Source organism: Seriola lalandi, unplaced genomic scaffold (assembly GCF_002814215.2).
Source record: "Seriola lalandi dorsalis isolate HSWRI2012SDOR001 ecotype SW California unplaced genomic scaffold, Sedor1 jcf7180002054861, whole genome shotgun sequence".
Classification (NCBI taxonomy): domain Eukaryota; kingdom Metazoa; phylum Chordata; class Actinopteri; order Carangiformes; family Carangidae; genus Seriola; species Seriola lalandi.
The window spans coordinates 3,911,365-3,935,275 of record NW_019525414.1 but is presented as its reverse complement, the minus strand read 5'-3'; the positions used below and the strand labels follow the sequence as shown (position 1 = coordinate 3,935,275).

Sequence of the window (23,911 nt, the reverse complement as noted above, 5' to 3'; positions counted from 1 at the left end):
CCCACCCTCCACTTTCCATCTAGCTACGTAATCTGGTTGGCTAAATTATCTCTGCGCTGGTATCAGTGGAGGTCCTCAAGCAAGCAGTCACACTGAACCAAAGCCTTGTTGTTGCTCACTCTATTTCTGTCCGTCTAACGCTCTGCAATGGACTCCATTGAAGCCTTTTTTGCTCTAGATTTCATGTTTAATAGAGAGAGCACCGGCGCTTTGTCTCATAGTCAACCATGCAGAAAGGGGGGAGCAGAGAGGGAGAGAGGTGGGGAAAGAAACGGAAGCAGTCAGTCACATCAATGAAACATTCAAAAGGCATATAAACAAAGTCGACTGTCCCAGTGGATTAGCCCTGCCAAATATTTACATTTCCAAATCCAAGCAAACGCCATAGCCAGTGTTGAGTTGATGGGGAATATTTATGTTTCCTGTCTTCTCCTTTAATTAGTTTGACAGGTCTAGATTGACCCGAGTGTCACAGCCTGCTCCCACCACGCAGACTAGAGCTGTTCGATTGGTTTAGATTAGGGATGAGCCAGGATTGGTTAGCGGGAGCCCCAGCACTGCTACACGAGTTTGTAATTTACCTCCTATTGTCAAAATGGAAGATCCTCCACCTCAGCAACTGACCTCCTGCTGTCTCCACAGCTTATTGTTCAAGTGGTGTGCGTGCATGTGTGTGTGTTTATGTGTGTGCACAGTGTGTGTTTTCCTCCTCCTGCTCGGTCATTGGTAGCAACCATCTTGCAATCAGATTTGATGTGTGCAGTTTAGGCAGGCACAAAGCCTGCGATGGATTATGCTTTACTAAATGTTAAATCCCTTTATAGCCGTCTAGTGACACACAATATGTAAAACTGACCACCCTCTGAGAGGGATTTACACCGCCCCAGACATAGAGAGAGAGAAGACATTGTTACGGAAAGCAATGCAGAAACCGAAAGAGATTGTGAACCAAACTGCTGTTTTGATTGCTTTTGTAACAGGCAGCTTTAGAAACATACAGGCCCATGTCATCACATAAGAAATAACAGGTAAGCTACTATTGAAACTGCTCACTCCCAATCTCCAGCCACCCACCAATCTCTGCTTAGCCTTTATATCCCTTGAAGATGGGTTCAGGCAGCTTAATGCACATCGATTTGATGGGGAAAGGTGGAAGGAGAAGTGCAATCGGCCAATAGGTGGGCCTGCAGCTAACTCGAGCTCTGCTGCTCTTTAAAAAGGATGGAGGAGTGTGTCTGTGGTGGTGGCCAGGGGACTGTGTCCCGGGCCATTTGTATGGTCGGCTGCTAGGGTGAACAGCCCGATGCTGTGCAAGCAGACATGCCAAATCGATCTGAGCCCTGTGGCTGAGCGCTCACCACTTCCCCAGGCCCAGCCAGACACCTCCAGAGCCTGTTCTCTACACCCCCCGCCCCCACCCCCAGATTATAGATCCTCTCTCTGGAGATTATACACACTGCCATGGGGGGTCAATAGGAGACACCCTAGAAGCACAGAGACACACAAAAAACTTGTCAGTACACACACATACACAGTACGCTGATAACCAGTATTTGCGCACACTCACAAGTGTAATGTAACGCATATACATGCACACACTAACACCATTATACAAGGAACGCTTTTAACAGTTACAGACACGGTCCCTATCTATGACAAGCACACTGCTGCAACACACCCAAGCTCAGTAATACACACAAACAGCACTATCCATTTGCTCATCCCTCCTCTCCACTGCAGCAGGACTCTGCGTTGCGCTGCAGGTGGCTGGCTGCCATAGCATGTCTCCTTCCTTCCTAACTGACTGGCTGGCTCTTCTGTTTAAAATGGAGAGAGCTAATAGAAACCACCTGCCGTCCCCCCCCAAAAAAAAAAAAAAACCTCCTTCTGCCCTTCTACCTCGGTGTATGTCACACAACATGGTTTCCGCTGCTAACCCACTCAGGGTGATAAACACAAGACCTGCATTAATTTAGTAATTTCCTATTAGGAAGAGGTCGCTTTGTGTGTGGTGTATAAGACGGAGAGAAAAATACTTTGTGAATATGAGTGTTTGGGAGTTGCTGATGTGGACAGCTGGTGCTTCTTGCTGCAGCCACCACAGAACCCTAGGGTGTGTGTGTGTGTGTGTGTGTGTGTGTGTGTGTGTGTGTGTGTGTGTGTTTGTGTGTGTGTGTGTGTGTTTGCATGCATACGTGTGTGCGTGTGTGTTTCTTTGTGTCACTGCATGTGTCATGTGCACGCACAGTATATTGTGCAGCAGGAGTATATCTGACACACACGTAGAGCTGAATAACCCGGCTCTCCCTCACTACTCCTCCTTTAAACTCATGACCAACTCATGACCAACTAACTAATTTTCTTCATATATATATATATATATATATATATATATTATGTATTATTGCTAATGATGTACAGTTTCCTTATCGGTGCAAATACTGACATTTATTAAACATATTGGGTATTGAACAGATGCAACAAATCCATGTTAAAAACTGTTTTTGTCAGCCCAGTTTTAATTTTTTAACAGTGCAATTTTATAGATTTAACAATACAATTGTTATAATTGTTATATTTGTGAATTCTGAACAAGCGTATAATATAATTTCACTAAGGCTTTCCTACCAGGACAGCAAGTGTGTAGAGGCTTAGCTGACTAGCTGACTTACTTACTGCTCCTTTGCAGTTAAGCTCATACACCAAAGTTAAAAAGGAACTGAACTGCACCAAAGGATTCCATCATCTATTTAAATTTGCACTGCCAGTCATTTTTGTTCAACTTAAGTGCCTTTTTTTACAGTTGGATATTGAATTCAGAGCAAAGTAAATTGTACTTCATAGGAACGCAACACATGTGAATTCTGTTTTCAGTGTGGATCCTCTTGAGAAGCCAGTATAATGTGGTTCAGTAAGTGTTGGATTGGTTATTCCAGAGCCAAGACACCGTAGGCTAGAGCTCGATTAGCATAGCACATCCCCTCTGCTACAAAGGCTAGTTGTCGATTGGTTTGCTGTTTCCAGTCAAGCTAACATGAGGGACAAGCCCTTGGAGTCATCTCTTATTGAAACATAGCACTGTGAATCTGTAGCCTGTCGCTTACTGAACAGATCTATTTTTAAAAAGCCCTCTCTGCTCTCCCATCTCTCCCCACGCTTGAGACTCTGGGAGAAGGGCTTTTTAGTGAAATCCAACCACCTGCCGACTGCTAAATGAGAAAGCGTGGGCTAGCCGAGAGGGAAAGGAGAGGAGGAGGGGGTGGTGTTGTCAAAGAGCCTCTGTTCTCCCCTAGGAGCTCAGTCAGCTGTAGGCCTGCCCTATTGTAGAGAGCTGATGGTATCACTTGCCAGGTATTTCCCTCTGCTTTTCCAGTGAGAAGAAGGGAGATTTGTTGGGCTGGTGGGCGAGGAGAGGGGAAGGAAAGTTGGGAAAGAATCAAGTGTCCGTGTGCCTCCAGGCCTCGACGGCCTGTTACGCCTCCCCACTGGGATCGACCCAGCAGGAAATGGCACAAGGCAGCCTTGGTCATCAGCAGGTCTCCCTCACAGAGCCGCTGTGGTTGATGGTGGATCAGTAATAACACTAGTTTCCCTTTTCCCCAGCCTTTCTGTCTTTCTTGGCCCTCTAGTCCCCTCACACCCCTGTGGTTCCATTATTGCATTCTTTGTGCTATTTAATTTTAGGATCAGTACACTCAAGGGGGGTAGCTCTCCTAAAGCCGAGCACTACTCTGCTGTGTGTGTTCTACTAGTTTGAGCTGAGCACCACTTTTAACAATGCAGGTGCGTCCTGCCTCATGGCTAACACTCACCACCTGTGAGTATGGCTTAAACAAACACTCCTCTTGATGTAATAAGCCTGCCTTGTATCCTAAAATATGCTCATATTCTTGCCGTGTTTAGCTGATCTCATTCCATAGCACGCCCCCATGACTGTTTACAAAACACTTGCATATATGGCTGTGTTCACAATGTGACTTTCCCATTGTTGCTGCCTCGTAAAAGAAAGCCAAGCTGATATTACCTAAGAACTCCCCCCTCCCTTCTGCTGGAATGCTGCAGCAAATTAAACAGCATCTTATTTGCTTGATACAGAGAGAGTAGGACACGCTCTTTTGCTGAGGCTAGGTGTGTTTTAGATTAGACATGCTCGGCAGTCATAAGAGAATAGCTGGCTGAACAATGAGCTACAGCTGAGAAAATTGCTATGTATATATGTGTGTGTGTGTGTGTGTGTGTGTGTCGCGAGGTTATAACACTGAATATTCCGCTGCTTGAAATCGGCAGTGACAACGTAATTGGAGAAACAATGACCGTCAGGATCGGGTTTCAGTGCAGCGCTCAGGTCTGAGGAACTGCGCTCAGTAGCTTCATGATTATCTCCCTGTGTCGAAGTATTGAACTTTCTCTCCTCTCTATCTGTCTGGGTGGCGTGGCGGGTGGTCGAAAGTGGATTGCAGGGTGGAGGCGAGTAGAAGTTAAACTTATGGCTGCTGAGGGAGTGAGAGCACTCATCTACAAAGGCCCTGCTACACCGAAGGCTACATCCATCCAGCTAACACACACTTCAACCCTAAAAAAAAAAAAAACTACCCATCCCCCCACACAGACCCCCACCACAGCTAAACCCCTAGTCCCTCCCCTTTCCACTTCTCCACTTGAGCGAGGAGACCCACTTCCAAATGCACAAAATGGCAGGAATGTTTAACAAGCCAGGCAGACCCTGGAGGAACCGTGTGGCCCTGCTTCAACAAGCCACCCCCCACCCCCCCCAACCTCCCTGAGCTCTGCTGCCTCCTTTTTGTTCAAAGGGCAGAGTCTGAAGCGTTAACTTGATTTTTAACTTTCACATTCACTGAGATTCGTGTTATAGTTGCTTTCAGAGAAATGCCCTTGAGGTAGTAGACTTTTAGTGCCCAGGATGAATTTAAAATGTGCTTTTGACGTTCGAAGAATAGACTCGCTGGCTGTCTGTGAATGATTTAACTAGATTCCTGTCTCTCTTTTTTCCCACCACCTATCTTTTTCACTCTGCCTGTCTGTTCTTTATGCCTGTTGATGTACTCTGGGGTGTAGACACAGAGATCTGGCCTCTCTAAATGAATGTGCCGACGAGGTGAAGGGACACTAAACCCTAATTCCCCCGATTTGACTCCTCTGAAACATGTCATCTCATTCAGATTAGTCTCTTTTGTTCTCTGCCCTCCCCCCACTCCCTCCCTCCTGCTCCCTCCTCCGCCTCTACTCGCTTCTCTCTGTCTCTCTCAACACATACACACACACTATGTCGCTCACAGATCACACAATAGAACTGATGGATATTTTCATTCATGTTATCTTGTAAATGACTTCCAGGGATGGTGTAGAGGAGGGAGAAAAGGAGAGAGAGGGGAAAAGCGAGAAGAGGGCAATAGTGAGAGAGATATAATGCGTCATTCAGAGCCAGCGAGGGTGATAACCCCCCCCCTCAGAACAGCTCATTCAGCCTACAGCAGATAACAAGCCCACCCTGGGGTTACACACACACACACACACACACACACACACACACACACACACACACACACACACACACACACACACAGCCTCTCAAAAAAACAAAGCCCATGATGTCACAGGCACACACGTACACACCAGCCCCTCTACAAATGGTATCTTGGGTGTCAGAGCCATTTAATATCTTTGCCACCCCTCTTTTCCTCTGCAAGCGGTAAGATAAACCACAGCCAGATCGATAACTCTGTTGACACAAACAAATAAATAACAGATGATGGCACTGTCAGTCTCTGAAAAAAGCTAGCTGCACATCTTTTGTTAGGAAAAGTGTGGCTCAGTCATTCCGTACAGAACAGCTCAGCACGTGTCTCAGTGAAATGAGCACTAGCACTTTGTGTTGTCAGTGGAAGTCTTACCTAAGGTGGCTTTTTTTTTTTTGTTCTTTTGTCTTTTTTGAATCAAACCTTGCAAAGCTGTGAGATAGTAGAGCAGAGTAGCTTCCCATCCTCATGGCCTTGTGTATGTGTGAACGTTAGCAAGAATGCTACGCTCTGATGCACCAAACTGTAAGCAAAACCAGCCCTGGGAGCATTCAAATGGCTTGTTGTATTGCTGTCTTGCTGAATAGAAGGTCAGTTTTCAGTGGTTGTAATCTTTTGAATTTGATTGTTTTGCTTGTTGAGCAAGCAAGAACTCTGTTTTACAGGTTATTATATAAAAACCAAAACAAATCAATTTTTTGCTCAGTTTGATCATACTTTGTGTTTCAGCTAAGAGCCAAGGTGAATGGGAGACTATTATGCTAATTTGACTTTTGTGAATTTAGATATCTTTTTCCATAATAATTCTAACCCTTGGCTGTTTCTTGAAAGTGCTGTACCAGGCTCAGCAGTAACCATTAGCCACGTCCCACACCTGCTCCTCCTCCTCTTCCTCCTCCTCTTCTCAACAGAAGTGGTTGTGTGTTTTTTGTCCTCTGCAGCGTGAATGTTTTTGTTAAGGGAATGAGGGTTCACGACCTGGCCATACCACCAGTCACATTCAATTTAACAGCACAGCCGGCCAGGGCCACCTCCTCACACACATTATGAGAGGGTTGCTTTTAATACTTGTGAGGGTTATGTAATTAGGCAACATTTTAAAATGCGAAGGAGAAGACACAGGGTGGATTTCTTTTTTTTTTTCTTTTTTTTTTTTTTGTATTCTTGCTAAGCTAACCCAAAGCTTACTGGACATATAAAGGGGCAATGACAGAAGTTGTCATTTGATAGAAATGGGTTACAGTGATGACTGCAGGGTGGGTTGGGGTTAAAGCTAGTATTGCTCACTGGTGTATAAAAGGAGTGGAACAATAACATAATTCCCCTTGGGCGTAATGTTTGCTTTGGAAAGGCAACCTTGTAGTGTTCCAAAAGTCCTTAATCCTATTACTCGCATTCCAATTGAATTTGACTCAAGGAGAAAAATGTCTTTTCAGCAGAGGTATCGGCACTCAAAATAATATATTACTGAGTCTGGCTGCAGAAAAACATGAAAGCTTTGGGAAATGTGAACATCATCTTTCAAACTCAGTTTTTTTTAAAAATGTCTTTTCTCACTTGCAGATTGTGTGTACATTGAGAGTCGGCGGCCCAACACTCCCTACTTCATTTGTAGCATTCAGGATTTCAAGCTGGTGAGTACATTTTCACTTCATGATTGACCTGTTTTATGTCCCAGTGTCGTCACACTGGCCTGAGATTCCACACCAACCACCCCACCCCCCACCCCCCACCTCCCATGTCCCATGCTGAAAATACAAACCACTATTTCTCAAGGGAGGAGGGATTCCTGAAGAAATCAGGGCTACATTGGCGGGGGCACCATAATTCAGAGATACAGGTGCAGAGTTGCACATTTTTGTTGCACAGTGGAAGTGTGATGAGAAATGAATACAATCATAGTGAAATACAAATGAGTTTATATCCCTAGGTTTGTTTTTAAAGGGCTATGTGGAAAAATAAAAATCCCTCTGAGAATCAGGCTTGAATATTAACCACCTTTTTGATCCACTGGCAGTGTAATAATGCTCGTAATAGAAATAAAGATGTTTGTCGATGCACTTAATTGATTTAATGAAGGAGACCTTCACCAGTTTTCAATTGATTTTTTTTGTACAACCTAATGTGGTCAAATTGCCTCTTTTGCTGAATAAAGAAAGAAATTAGTTTTTAATTTGCTGCTGAGGATGGCTGATTCATCAGGCTCGGTCAGTTTAGTGAGGTGGTGCTTGTTTGCGACACCTGAAATGTATCACAGGAGCGCACGTGCACACACACACACACACACACACACACACAAACAATTGATTTTCCCACACTGCATTTTCTATGTTTACTAAAAGGGAGATCACATTTGAGTTCACCCAACAGATTTGTCTTTGTTCATACTGATGAAAAAGGATGTAAGGTTACTGTTTAAGATATGTGCTGAGGTAGCTACAGTGTAGTCCACTACTGACACACAGCATGGTTTTAGAAGTCATGAATGAATCACAGCTACCTGCAAACCATGCAGAATATCTTTTTCAAGTTAAATATAACCTGGCAGTGCTGTAGTATCAAACTGGGCATTTTCACACCCAGTTCTTATAATGGTTGGCTCTATGTGATTTATCTCAGAGGTCATTGCACCAAAGTGTTTCTATTGGCTGAGGAAATTTGCCAGTCAGAGTTCACCAAATTTGAAGTGTGAAATTGATTATGCAACTGAAAGTGATTTTTTTTTTTAAATTGGTCATTTGTATTTTTTTCCACCTGCCACAAATGGAGAGCGGAACACATTTAGGTGCAGGTTTGTGGTAATGTGACTACTGGAATATGTAATCAATGGGTTTATGGAGCCAAATGAAGCAGCATCTAAGCCTGCTGGAGTGAACATTGCTTGTCTTTTAACAGATTGGTTGTCTAAGCAGAGTGCAGAGAGCTCAGTGAGGGGCGGTCAGGCCCCGGGGGGCCAAAGTAATGGCTGCCAACAGCCAGGGTGATGATGGGAGGTCAGCTTAGAAGCCATGCACACCACTTTTGGAAAAGGTGGAATAGTGCATGTATGTAATATATGCGTGAGTTTGAGTTAAGGATGTTGCCGCTTGTGTTTCACGTGTGAATACTTGTGTGTGTGTGTGTGTTTGTGTGTGAAGGGCAGTTGTTGTGTGAAGAAGGGGTTTTAAGGTGAGCCCTGCAGAGGGGAGGACAGCCTGGCCCCACAGCAGCAGGGCTTTAATCGGATTGCTACTAGAGAGTGCTGAGGATGGCAGGAACCCCTCCCCGAGCTTGCACATGCGCATACACACACTCACACAAAAACCCACGCACCTGCACCTTGATTAAGAGCGTCAGAAGAGGTCTGGGGCAGACAGAGGTAATTGTCCAGGGAGAGAGAGAGAGAGAGAGAATACTAGCTCCATTAGCTGGCCCATCTTTCTCTCTCTCTCTTTCCTCTCTTTCTCTCTCTGTGTCTCTCGCTCTCTGTTACTCCCTCCCCCCATCCATCTGTAATTAATGAACAGCCATCTGCATGCCTGTATGTGTTTGAGCAGACTGTACCCTTGTCGTCCTATGTTAAAACAACAAGCCCCGCTGGCTCTCTAAACAAGTACAGTGTTTTTCAATGAGCTCACTTTGTCACCAGGCTACACATCACAAAAGATTGGCATTGTGCTGGCTACATTGAAAACTCATAATCTCTATTTACTAGACCAGCACAAAATCCTCTTTTAGGATGATAGCTGAATTAGGTTGTAATTGTAACATGTTGGTATAAACTACCATCTAGCTGGCCAACCTCGAATCTACTCTGTCACCCTGCACTCAAAACTGGGACACAGACTTGTGCCACTGGGAGAAAAAAATGTTCATCCACTCATTCTGCTCTTTTGTCGAACATAATGGTTGGTGTAATCGCATTTCCTTCTCTTGCCACAATATATTGAAAAGCAGAGGCAGCAGGCAACTAGGAGATCCATGTAAGTGAACCATGCATTAGACATCAACTCATTCTCTTTATTTCCTATCCTCTCATCCCTCCCTGCGCCTGTCTCCGACCCCCGCTTTTTCTTGCCGCGCAAATTATCGATCAGCCCCCCTCTGTGGGGGGAACAGGGCTTTGGAGGCGCAGCAGAGGGGGAGGAAATTTCATTGGTCCTGAACCAAACAACCTCATCAGTATTGCCCCTCTTGCACCCTTCTCCTTTTCCCTGTCTCTCTCTCCTCCCTCAGTCTTTAGGCTGTAACAGTCTCACTCTGTACTTTATCTAATGACCTGTGAATCTAATTAGACGTGTGTAGAAATCCTGAATGCAGCCATCAATCTCTCCTGCATGGGGAAGAACAAGGATTGAAGCCCACCTCTCTGTATATCTTTCTCTCACCGGGTATCTTCTCTGCGTCGGGATGATTGTTGCATGCTTGTGCGCTTCCTTGTTGCTTCTGAACACACGGAGCAGAGTCACTCAGCAATAACATGCAAAACAAAATCCATGCTGTGGTATTATTGGGGTCATTCTGGACTTGGAGGACAATCATTTTCCCTAGTTTGTTTGCTCAACAGTGGCAGCTCTGGTACCCACTGTAACCTCTGTGACATATTGATCTGGCCATATAGATTTCAGTCTCTTGCCTTCCTCCTAAAATGTCTGCCCAGATACAGGGCTGACCAGTAGGAGGCCATTTTAACCGTTAACAAAATCAGCAGTGGAAGGAAGACATCGAAATGCAGACTCTTTATGATTTCAGTAATCCTCGTCTGTGCTAATGTTTAGATTATTAGAAAAGGGACAAAAATGTATATGTAAAAAAAATAGTAAACTTTGTCAATTTTGTGAGTTGACAAAATGATTTACAAAATTCACAAGACAAGATAAAAGCTTGAAGCAGGAAAACAATGGCACCACAAGAAACATATGGTTGAATATGAAACATGACTTTAAGTGAATTTAATATCTTCACTACAAGTGCATGGAAAACCAGAATGAAGACATGTAATAAGGTGTATTCTAAAAACACATGTCTTTTTTTCCCTCTGATGTGATTGGTTGGGTCAGTTAAGGGCCAACAGTCCCTCCGGTATGTTTTCCCACAAGGGCAAGTTTCAGTTTACACCCTGTGCCCACGACCCTGTAATGTGTTTACGATCTATATTTGATGAGAGCAACACAGAGATCCTGCAGTAGACTTGTGTATGTCCATGTGCATGTTTACCATGTCTATATTTTTTACGTCATGCAACTTATATCATGATTATGCAGTTTGTGCACATATTTATCTGGTTCAGAACAACACGCACACACACACAACCCGATGTTGTTTTGAGGATAACCTAAGACAATAAGCCACCTGACAGCGACTGAGCACTGAACAATCTGCAGCCATATCTGCCCATTGACCCTGACTTCACCAATCCATCCTGCTTTTCTTACCCTGATTGTCTCCTCTGTCTCCATTTCTCTCCCGCTCACTCTCTCATCTGTCTGTTTCTACACTTCATTCCTCCCTCATCCCCAGTCCTCTTTATCTGCTGTCACTCACCTCCCTCCCTCCTCCCATCCCATGTTCTGGTCATTGTGTCCATGTCCTCGACGCTTATTGACCCCCCTACCTCCCTCTTTGCTCGTATCTAACCTCATTTGCTGTTATTGGCCAAGTCAGCTGTGTTTCGTCCTCCCTCCCTCCCTTCACCCTCTCCCCCTCTCTCGCTCTCTCTGCTTTCTCCCAGCATCCCTGTCTCCCTCCCTCTTTCGCTAATGGAGTGATTGCAGCGTTTTCTCCCTCCGGGAACGAGGGATTGAGGAGCCCAGTACACCAACACACACCCACACACAGTCTTACTCTTGCTGTTAGTCTTACAGACACACACACACACACACACACACACACACACACACACACACACACACACACACACACACACACAGAGTTCTGGATCTCCCTGCTTATGGACTTTTAATTAGATGCCATGTACAATGCAATTATCTTGCCAGGACTCCAGCTCAAATGTTACAGGCTGATGAGCTTAAGAGAGTGATGGGTTTTCTTTGTCATATAGCCAGTATACTGTGTGAACCCTGTTCACTGGTTTTTCATTTTGTGCCCCTCAGCTTAGCATCAGTTCAGTAACACAGTGTAAGGTTATAGGCATCTCAAGGTTGAGCTTGCTCTGTTTGCACTCTGAAATGTGTGCAAGCAAATCTGTGATACGTTGTGCATTCACACGTGTCCAGTGAAAACATGCCGCGATGGAGTGTTTGTTCAGGCTTCTAGCTCTGTCAAATTACACATCCACACATGCACAATGCACGTGTGTGCGTGATATTGGACGCAATTGATGTGCTTCAATCTAATTGATGACATATGCTGAAACAAAATCTGCATCTGGAAAGTGAAATGACCCGACTATAAACCTTACCTCCTATTGATTAGCATTTGGCCGTGCATCTTACATACCAGATTTGTGCATGTGGGTGTGCATGAATGGATACCTAATCATTAAGGACACGCATAGTAAATTGGTTTAACTGTCACTAAGAAACAAAAAAAATCAGGGGCATCCTGACTGTGGTTTTTATATCGCTCTCTCCTTTACTCATATTTGCTCTTTTAACTGGAAACTGTCAAAGGAAGCACAACTATTATTAAATTATCTTTCAAAATTAGTTTCAGCTTTGCATTTATCCGTCAAAAAATCAATCTAGGCTCCCATTAAATCTTGTAATACATTATATTTTTCTGATAACTGAATTAATAGCATTTGTGACTCCCAGATGCTCACTGAGACATGTACATGTAGCTACATTTCCAAACTATTTGAGTCCTTTAAGTCCTTTCCTTGAGATGAGTGCACTCCTCTGGTGTTTATAAAAAGTCATTTAATTTTTGTTCTTAAACTGTTTGAAATGATTGATTGGAAAGAAACATTTAACAATTACCAGCGTTCAAGCATCGTAGCTTGAAAAAAGAATGATGAATACAGCAATTTATAGATTTCTACATTTTCACTTAACATTGCAGTGTGGCACAATGGTTTTTCGAGGATTGTAGCACAAAACAAAGACTATGCATTTGCGGGTATATTTTATTGATGCACAAAATACCAGATCATTTTTTATGCTAGATAAAGTTCCTGCAGTGTTTCATCTCATCACATGATCTAGTGATGTGATTGCACACTCAAAATTTAAACATTGATTATTTATGAATGTCCCTAGTTCTCAGTGTGTAATCAGGACATATGCGCTGTCCATGTGTGGTTACATGTGTATTCAAATGCATGTGTGTGTTGGAAGGATATGACGGCATAGCTTTCCCAGTTGTCATGTAAACAATGTGTGCACACCTCCCCTACACACACACACACACACACACACACACACACACACACACACACACACAGGCAGGCGCGTGCACACACACTAAATGTTAATTGTATCTCACAACTGTTTCCTGATGGTTTTAGCTGGTGCTTATCATACAGCCTTGGAAAATACCACCTATTCAAAGCCCATAATTAAAAATGTTTGATAAAGATGCAAATATATGTGCATAAATACGCATGCTTAACATGAGCAGTTATTAGGTTTTTCTGTGGATCCTGAGTATAGCCCTAATGGAATCCAAAGTGCTGAGAATTAGCTTAACAATGAGATCCACTGGCTAATCAGCTCGCGGCTAGCTTGACTGCACATGTTCAGATCCATGCAAAAAATATCACTTAATGTACAATTTGGCATCGGTACATGCAGTTCCCTTCCATCCTTCTGATCCTTCCCCTGATTTCTCCCTATATGTAAAACTGCAGTGTCAAAGTGGCCTGTAATGAACAACCTGTGCATTTTATTTCACCACACAGTCTCTCAATGGTATCGTACCATTGAGGTAGTGGTGGGAGGTTGACTAGACAGGCATCACTTGTCTCTTGCCACTGCCTAGAAGGCTGAGTTCTCTCTTTTTATCTTCCAATTCCTCCCTTTGCGACCACCCTCCACCCCACCCCCATCGAACATTTTGAAATGCAATTATGGATCAGTGAGCACTGCCATCAGTCGCTCTTCTTGTTAATATTTATCGAGTGGAGCAGCAGCCGCTGCCATCTCTTGAGAGAGGGGCGCTACAGTCATTAGGGGCAATTTTGTGTGTGTGTATTTGTGTGTGTGTGTGTGTGTGCTACTCAGCTCTTCCTTTCATTCCAAGGTCCACTCAGCTGCTGTAAGCGCGCTGGTACATTTCACAGGCATGAACATGCGGAGGTGCAGCCTTTCACAATTGTGTGTGGGGCTGTCTTAAGTGTCTGCTTGTCTCTGTGCTCTCTGTGAGGAAGCAGCTTTGACAAGGGCATCTAGGCGTCTATAGACACGGCTGGCCAGCCGAGCCTGCTGCAAGCTGTTTGATTGAAGCATTCTGCCTGTAATGTTCCCCATTGAGTTGCTGCCTTAAAGCAATAGAACCACAGCACAACAGCCACTAAACAGTGAATGGCCATTCATTGTCACTTACCTTCTAAAGGAAAACAGACCAGAAATGGTTGCTGACATTATGGTTCTTAAATGTGGTAGGCTGGAGCAGGTTAACACATGAAGTGGAACATTTTTTTTTGATTTGAACAAATTAATTCAGCTCAGATTACGTGCTTTTATTTGACAAATAGCCCCCTCCCTTTCCTTCCCTCACAGTTGGCTGTGACTAAACCCTGTGAGCAAAGGATTTTTTACTGCTGCTTTGGCAGTATCAGGTGACTTTCCCCATTATGACCGTTTTGATTAATGCTCCTCTATGAGGTATTCACCCCACCAATCCTGCCTTCCCCTCCCATTCCCTCCCACCTCCTCTGTCTCTACACACTTGAAATTTCATTGAGGTGAAGCCATTAATGCCATTCTTTGTAATAACATTAGGTCATTTAGCCAAGGTGTTGGGGTCACTAGCTGCAGCAGCTGCTGTTTCTATGCAAGCATGCTCTTGCAAGACTGACAAGTGCTAGTCCTACCGTGGTGTCAGTTTGCAAGCTTGGTGCATTTCTCAGATGGAGACAGACGTGCATCTCTCAGACGGCTACAGAGCTCTGTCTCTCTTTAGGGAGGCAGGTTAGATTGATCGTCCACACGAGCGCCGCGTTGAATAAATAAAGCAATACAAATGGCAAGGTTGAGATAACAACCCAGTTCAGACCCAGCAAGTGGAGGAGGCTGTATTCAGCTCTCCTTGTAGGTATAAAGCCAAGCCAACCCTCTTCTTGGCTCCTCGCTTCTACTCTAATTCACATTTCCCTCTTTTCATCTTTGTGGAAAGATAACACTTTTTCCTCTCACCCTCACTGCCCTCCTTGTGCATTAGCTAAATGCTGCTATGGAAACTAGTTGTTCAGCCAATAGGATTATCTCTTTCTCCAGGATAGAAGACGAGAGGGGAGGGAAGTAGAGACAGGCTAAAATCAAAATGGGGTTTTGTGTGTGTTTTTAGATGGAGAGGGTGCAGCCTCCGGACAGTGGGGGTTGGTCGGGCTGAAGGGCCAGGCAAGCAGCCATAGCATTTTCATAAGTCTCTTTAAAAGCTCAATCAATAGCCGCCTCTTTGACCCACCACTGCTAAATTATTCAGCGGAGAGGCCCTTTTGCCCACTCTTCCCCCTTGGAGTTTCATTAGTTGAGTTTACTTTCACCGGCTTGGCTACATCTCTCTCACACAAATGCATGCAAATTTGTCATGTCATTTTTCAGTGACAGATGACATTTGGGCCTTGCATATATATCCAAGTGCTAATTCCACCCCTAGTTGCTGAGTTGTTGAAATATTCAGTGGTGCTTCAGACACTTTTCTTTTTTTTCTGGCACATCACAAGTGAAAATGTCTCCTCTGATGTCTTCACTAACATCTGAAGCAAATTCGCTGCGCTCCGGCATGGAGCACTACATTTTATCTTTAAAGCAGAAGAGCAAACAGTGCTATCTTCTTTGGCACTGGCTTTGATGAGCAAGTGGGAAAACAAATGTAGCAAAGACGACAAGAAAGGCAGGTAGATTTGATGCTGTTAAAACCTACACGACTCCCAACCCAGTCGGTGTATATGAAAATGATCACAGGGCCTGTTTAATTATCTGACCAGGACTTCCTGTTGAAATGAAAATGGTCGACTCCTCCATATGGGGCTGCATGCTAAATTAGGGGGTGAAGGGTCCTTTGAAGTGGGTTAATGTTCACAGTGTCCCACAATCACTGGGGCTAGATGGTTTCCACAGTAGATACCAGCTGTATGTTACCATGGATATATCTATCAGTAGCTCTTAAGAGTATTGTTTTCAGAGGAGACTCTTTTGTCTTTGTGTGGCCACCCAGTGCTGAGTGTAGTAACCACACACTAAATACCTTTGCGTGGATTGGTCAAGCTTTAATTGGATTGGCCCCTGTTCTGAAAATGGATGGCTAATTTTACCCCACGTCCTCACCCTTTCCCACTTTACATTTCCACTTTTCCCTCCTGTCGCCTATTTTTCTCCTTTTCCACCCTCCGCTTTTCCCCACTCTCTCAGCTTAAGTGGGTATCTGGCGTGCTTCGCCGCTGGTTCTCAGCTCAGCTCAGTGTAATTTCCAGCTTGTCCAATGTGTGACGTGCCAATAAAAAAAAGAACGAGAGGGGGGGGGGGGGGGGGTTGAGAGGGGTAACGCTGTGGAAGTGCAGATTTACAGTGGTATCGGGTTCACACGCTTCCACTAGGGCCCTATTTTTTTTTCCTCTCTTTGTCCATTAAAGAACACATGGTGCAAATTAACTCTTGCTGGTAGAGAGAGCAAAGGGAGGAAGGAAAGGGAGAAGAAGGGCAAGGACATCGGTCAGAGTGAGGAGCAGACACGAGAGGAGGAAATTTCAGGGATTGCTGTGAGGTCCCTGGAATGTCTACATTTTGTAGCTTGGAGCCCGCTGCCTCACACAGCCCTTAAAACAACAGCAACATCGCCACAGGCTGCCATCTCAAAGCAGCTCCCCTGCAGCAGCACTGCAATCTCATACAGACCCTCTGACACTCTGAACGTATGTTACAGCTTGACTCACTGCTAACTTTATCCATCCTCCATCTCTGAATACTTGTTGATCTAATGCAACACAACTGGCTCACATATGTTCATGCTTTGATCATGAAAGGGGAATATCACTGTTTAAGAGCTCTCATGTGCCATTTCTCTACAACAATGTGGTCCAGTCAGTTATACATGAACAAGAAAACCCCACTCTTCTAAACCCAGAAACCAAAGAACCAAGAGCCTTATCAGTCATGTCATCAAGATTTAGACACTGGAGCTGCTCCATAACCAACGAATAAAAGCCTTGAAGGGCTCACAACTCAAGCTTCTGCACTCAAATGAGGATTTTTAGTAGATTTTATAAAATCCTCTGAACCATAAAATTTACCATTACCCACACAGATTGACTGAGCACACTCTCTAACACAAAAAGATGATTGTTTTTGGTAGTGTGTACAGTAAAAAATGCAAACATATAATGCGTGGAAAAAAGAGCAGAAGAGCTGGACAAACAGGTTTTCCTGGATTTTAGCTAATGACGAATTTAAACAGGTCTTTCTTTGGACACAGAAGGGGGATTGTGTGATTTCCATTCAGTGCGTCACATTTCCGCCCGCAGTGGCTGTGACTGGTGTTGCATGTGCTTTGATGGGCGAGTCTAAATTGTGTTTGCCTGTCTGTCACCGCCAATGGATCACATGGGCTGAGGGAACCACAGCTGCGAGGGCTTGGAGACGCTTCACCACACTTGCACACACACTTCATTTATTCGACACATAGGTGTAGGTGCATTTTTGTGACTTGCATCCACACACAAAACAGTGTACCCGTTATTATTTTTGCGTTGTGAAACCTTAAATCCTCTGTTGTGCTCACCAAAAACCATCCAGTGTAAACTTCTAAATTCTAATGCCATCCCCTCTCCTCGGCTGCTGTTTTGCAGCACATACCTCAGCCCCCATCTTCCTCCTTCTCAGCTCCATTCTTTCCCAAGTATCATCTCCACTGAGATTTCACGCTACTACCAGTTGATTTTATTGTTGCCTCGATCTGAAACAGTATGCTATGAAGAAATATAAACACTATCCACGATGGTAAAGACATTTCCTGGCATCAAAGGGCCGAGCGGTGCTATCCCCTCAGTAGCTGTATTCATTTCTGCTCCCGCCACGCTCAAACGCTCTTTGTTCTTCTCTTTATAGGAATGTACTTAACAGTTTGGCAGTGTTGTGTTTGTGAACAGAGGCGTCTTTGTTCCAGCAGACAGTTAACACTTGTGTACAGAACAGAGGAAGGAAAGTCTGCGTTATTAAGCCTACTGTTAAATTAGCCTAAGCACTATCTTAATGAAATGATTAAGAAAATACAGACCTCCCCTAAGTCTCTCTTTTTGTACAGTTGTCAAATCCCCATGTCTTTTATCCGGTGGTTTCTCCTCTGCCCTGATACAATTGTAAAGGCAAGCTGCTGTCCTGCATGGCAATCTGTGTTGGGAGCTTTATCTGACATGCTGTTTAATTCCTTCTCTTACTTGCTTTGGAGCTAATTGAAATAACCAGAGCATTTTAAATACTTTTTTCAGTCTTTATGGGACTGCCTGTGTGTTTATTGTAGGACTGTAGTCAGTTATATAGACTTTGACTGCAGCATCACGACAAGCTAACCTTGGGCTATTGAGCTTAAAAGCCCATTTATAGATCGCGATAATGCCCTCCCCATTTGAGGGTGAATAACTCTTTATAGGCTCTCATCATTTGCACTTTTCATATCTTATGGCATTCCCCTCCTTATTCCACTTACACTATTTCTCTTCAACTTCTCCTTTCTTGCTCTCCTCTACTGTCTGGTCCTTGTGATGAATCTTGTGCCTCAAGGCATTGTGGGATGGGGGGGGCTGATTTAGGCCCCATTACTGATGGTGGCCCAGCACGTGGGCTTCTCCGAATCGGTTCACACACCAGGAAGGGAAGACAGAGTAAAAAAGAATAAATAAATAAATAAGTTCTCTCCCGTCTTCCTCCCACCTCTCCGCCTCCTACCTTCACCCTCCTCTCCAGGTGAAATGGAATGATTTAATGTGTGGCCCTGTCGGAGTGGGTAATGGAGTTGGCGGATGAGTGCGAGGGGCCCTCTCCATCAGCAAGTGGAGAGTGTGGAGGGGTGTTGGAGGTGATTGAGACCCCTGTCTGTCTAGGTGTGCTCCTTGTATAGACGGTGACCTCTCGTCCTCTCCTCCCTGCAGAGCCAAGATACACACTCTTATGCAAAACACACACCTCGTTTTTTCAGCGTGTGCACCACAGTGGAATTTGTGCTAACACTCTTCTATCTGTAGACTTGTGACAGGACCTGTAGGGGACTGATGGAGCTTGCTGTTAACAGATGGCTGACTGTCTCTTGGAATGCTTTTTGGCCCAAAACTTAATTTCTAAAGATGCCTCACTGGGTCATTGGAGAGGCTTTTAGATGAGTGATAATGAGACGTAATGTTATTTATTTGTCAAAGCACTTCTTTAGCTTTTTTGAAGCTGCTAATTGGGTGTTACATGTAAGTTAATTTAAGACTTTTTGTTGGTCAGATCACACAACTGAAATAAAGTCACTTTGAGCCTGTCGATAGAGGTTATATCGCAGTGCAATACAAGTACAAATTCGAACAGTGATAGGTACAGAGGGAGAATATTGATTACTACCATTGATCACACTCACACTGTCCTTGCCCCCCCCCTTGTCTTTGTCTTTGTTTGGTCTGTGCTTACTCGTTAACATTTAACATGTTATAGAGCTCAATGCACAACACTCGCATCCAGTCCACCGCAGTATTAAGTCAAAGGCAGAGATGTTGCTTATTCTTAAGAGTGGGTTTAACAGCCGAGCTCTTGTGTGGATGGCTGCGAGACTCCAGCTTAATTCAGCACACAGCAGCAACTGGCCATAATTAGGTGCAAAGTGTTTGCTGCCACACCAAAATGCCATTTAAATGCCAAATGGCAGTGAGGGTGTGTATAATATGTGGGATCTCTGGCCTATTGCTTTAGACTCTCTGCTGGATTGTTGCTGCTGCCAGAAAGAGGTTACACAGAGATAAGTGGCTGTTCATGTGGCATCGGCCCACACTGCCCTTGTTAGCTCATCAGCTAGGACTCCCCATCCAAAACCTTTCGCACTCCACTGGCTATTGTTAGCAGAGATGCTGTCTCGTAACCAGGAGAGGGTTGGTATTTAACCAATTAAAGTGCAAGTGTGCACCGATGAGCCAACAGCTCCTGCTATTTGCACAGTTTAGGCAAGCTCAGCTGTTGATGTGGAAATCCATTAATTAGATGGGCTTTTTTTTAATTCCAAATCTCATATCTCCTACAACCGTACACAGCTGATTTTGGCTCTTGATAAAGTATTTTGTCTGTGTAGCTCTGAGTCCCACTTTCAGCTGTTTCATTTAACTGCTTTGACTTTAGGAGGCTAGCTGCTAGTCTTCAGATAGTGAGCGCAGCACAGCAGGCCCTTATAAGGAGTGTGAATCAGCTCTGTGGAGGTTCTGCACAGAATCACAAGGTGTCTCGAGCCCACCTGTCAAGCCCCACCACAGCCATCTTTAGCACTACCCTGACAAAAACTGCCAGAGCGCAGCCAGCTTTATGCCACGCCTGCTGATATGCTATGCTAACATGCTATAACAACGCTATTTATTATGGTAATATGTCATGCCAAGTCTGAAATCATTGGTTGGCTTAAAAGAAAGAAGCAGTGTTTTCTCTGGGCTGGCGCAGCAGCCGCTGAGCTTTATAGCCTTTAAAATAAAGCAAGGCTACACATCCCCACATCCCTACCAAAGGTTCTAATGTCTGTGTGTGTGCCTGCATCAGTGTGTGTGAGCAGCCTGTGTAATCACTCCTAGCTGGCGGGCTCAGAGGGAGAGGTGGAATCAATGCAGTGGGCTATGAAGAGAGGAGAGAGAAAGGAAGAGAGGGAGGGAGGGGGCTGATCAATATCATAGCAGCAGGGTGGGGTAATACCCACTTCATGCAGCGCCGCCACAAACAGGGAGGATTGTGGGAGTGAAGTGGGGGACGCAGAGGAGAAGAACAGGAATAAGAGAGGAGAAGAGTGGGAGGGGCAACGGTAAAAAGATGCAAATCTCAGTGGCGCCGGTAAACAAGAGGCTTTGTGTCAATCACCAGATGAAGTGGCACATTTAGCATTCCCCTCTCTCTCTTAACCATTCCGACACTGGGGGGGGGGATTGTTTGCTTGGCAGCCGCCCGCCCATTGGTCCGGGCCGGTGACGAGGTGTGGCTGCACGGTGATAATGTATTGGCTGTCATGGCAATGATATCCACTGTTTAAGAGAGTCATCAATAACCCCACCCTGTTGTGTTCCACAGACTGTTAGTCAATGTCTGCTGGATCATCCCATCATCAGCCTATCATATAACTGCGCACACACAATCTATTACAAGCATCCACTCTGTTACAAAGAGCCAGCTGTAAGAACACCTAATCACCCTCCACCCAAGGATAGGTGGATGTCAATCACACCACCACAACAGAGGGAGAAAAGGTGAGAATCTGCCAACAAAACGCACTGAGAGCCGACTAGCTGCACACACCAGCTATAGTACATAAAGCGCTCTCTTTATGCTGCCAGTGCTTTGTCGTTTGAGGTTGCGTGCACCCTACCAGATCTCATGCTGATGCTGATTGCATGGTATGGTGAACTGTGTCTCCTTTCTGCTTGATTTAACTTCAAAGCCGTGACTGCTCTGAGCCGAGCAGGCTTCACATGGCTGTTTAGAGCTGGGAGACAGGATGTGATGGCGGACAACTGAACTGTACACTGTAAACGGACACTTCCTCTGCGGTGGGTAGGAAGTCCCCGCCAAACCATATGGTCACACTGGGATGACCAAATCTACTTCGTGTGTGTGTGTGTGTGTGTGTGTGTTTGGGGGTGCATTCTTTGGTTTTCCTCTCGATGACTTTCTGAATGTGTTGGTGCATTTATTCCTCTTCTGTTCCTGTGTATAGTATCTTTCCCTGAACATGCTGTTACAACTAATTACATTGACCCGGCCTCTTATCTAACACACCTTGCAGCCATTTTTTTAAAGACAGAGGTAGATGTGTGTATGTGCGAGTCACCTTTCAGTGATGGTGGCAGGGGCAAGTGAGGGGTGAAAGTGAGGCGATAGGTGATTCGGAGAGAAGAAAGCACAGCCTCAGACAGCACTGACCTGTCTTTTTGTTCCTTCTGTCTTTTTTTTCTTCCACTCCTTCTCTCACTCATTGCGGGTAAACAGTCATCCCCCTCTCCTTACTGACAGAGTGAGCCGAGGCGAGTAATTCCCCCATCTACAGCAAAATCCTTTGCCTCCCTTACCCAGCCCTGGACGCTGCTGCACAAAGCAAATGCAGTCTGAGCCTGTGTGTGTGTGCGCGCGCGCGCGCGCGTGTGTGTGTGTGTGTGTGCGCGCGCATGTTCAAAGTATGCCTTTTGATTTACAGGCACACACACACGGATAAATGGGCGGAGAAGGCTTTGATGTGCCTGGGTTGCAGAGAGTAGAGATGTTGGTGTGTTGTTCAACCTCTTTGTCTCGCGCTCTCTCGGTGGGCGCTCTGTTTGCCTGTGTGTGTGTGTGCATGTGTGTGTGTGTGAACGATAACCAATATGTTTGACACTACTCTCATCAACACTCAAACGTTTTTTCCATGTTCTGCTTTAGTGATCAACCATGTGTGTTTTATTGTGTCGTAGTTTAGAAAGTCAGCAGCAGAGGCATTGGAAGGGACTGCAGTTTTAATTAGCAGGGATTAAAATACGTTTTTTTTAAATCAGGACATGATATTTTCTGTCACCCATTGAGCCGATATTGTACTGAATGTTTTCTTGGTACATTGCCATTATTGTGTTTATTAAAAATCTGAAAATTCAACAAATTTAAACAAAAATTGCAGACCTTAGAAAGGAGCTATTCATAGATCAGTTTTACATTTCCATCTTCCTTTCACCTGTGCACTGACTTAATCACATGCAAAGTAAAATCCGTCATGTCAGATTATAGCATATGTATAGGTGCCTAAAGTCTCACAGAATGTGTTAAACCTGTGCAAAAGTGTCTAAAGGTGTATTTTTGCACTTAACAGCACTTAATAGGAGTTGTATTCACAGCATGTCTGCTTCATTAATGCAGCACAGTGTGTGCAAGGATTTCCATTGTTTCTGCCTTACTAAATTCAATCATTTATACCTTCCTACACCTTTTTAATCTTGCTCTTACACAAGCTATTTATTAGTTTCAAAACATTAATCAGTTATATCTAATTAAAAAAGTTGTTTTACCATTATACTTGTTTACGTTATCTTCTTAATTTACATTCTTGCCTCATTAACTCATTCTACCTTCAATACCATGTAGCCATTTGATAGTTTAAGATAAACAAAAGGCAATACTTCCTGTGATTTTTTTTTTTTCCCCCTCACTGTAAGATGTGAAATCATAAATGGTGAGTTAATTGCGTTGGAAAAATGCATAAAAGTTCTATCAATAATACTATCGCAGAGTTGTGAACAATTCAACCTTTCCCAGTGTTTTTAAAATTGCCTTTGGACTTTATAACTGATACCAGATTGGGTTCATACGTTGTAATTATTGAATTGAGGCAGAAAAGCAGACATGTGTTCCACTGTGACTTGATTTTCAGGTAGAATTAAACATGTTACAAGTAGACTGTAATGTGGCTCGCTGACACTCACCAAAAAGTTCATCCATAAAAGTGCTACAATATGGCGGCTGTCATTGCCGGTCTAGACTAAGAGTCATGCAGTACAGCTCCTTCTAGCACTGGGCCAGCCTTGTTATTGCAGCTGTGTTGTCTACAATACATCTCTTGTTGCAGCACAGCAGGAGGCCGCCCAGAGCTTCTGGCCTGTGTGTGTGTGTGTGTGTGTGTGTGTGTGTGTGTGTGTGTGTGTGTGTGTGTGTGTGTGTGTGCACATGTGTTATAATCACATTCTTTCACAACATTCAGAATACAGTTGCTGCAAATAGCCTTTTTCATTCTGTGAGATGTAACTGTATTTGGCGAAAGGCCTGTAACATCTTTAAATCTTTTGTTAATACTCATACGCATCTGATACTCTACTGCATTTGCATCCATGCTGATATATTGTAAAACGCATGGGTAGGTAATTTGCATGGGATTATTTGCATATTGTACAAAGCAAGCATGGCTGACAGACCACCCGGCTAGTGTGGCATCTGGCTGAAACACAGCTTACATGATGTATTACTGATAGGGCCAGTGTCATCACTAGAGACTGAAAGACAGGCAAGGTCACCTTCAGACAAAGAGATGGGGGGGGGGGG

General features: G+C 44.4%; 1 protein-coding gene across 2 annotated transcripts in view; it reads left to right on the top strand.

The window, feature by feature from the left end:
• Positions 1-23,911, top strand: part of rerea (arginine-glutamic acid dipeptide (RE) repeats a) — a 90,115-nt gene that overhangs the window by 18,296 nt on the left and 47,908 nt on the right. For both annotated transcript variants that reach the window (XM_023427729.2, XM_023427727.2), the window contains exon 3: positions 7,101-7,171. In XM_023427729.2, coding sequence (XP_023283497.1) covers positions 7,101-7,171 — 71 coding nt within the window. The remainder of the gene's footprint in view (positions 1-7,100; positions 7,172-23,911) is intronic.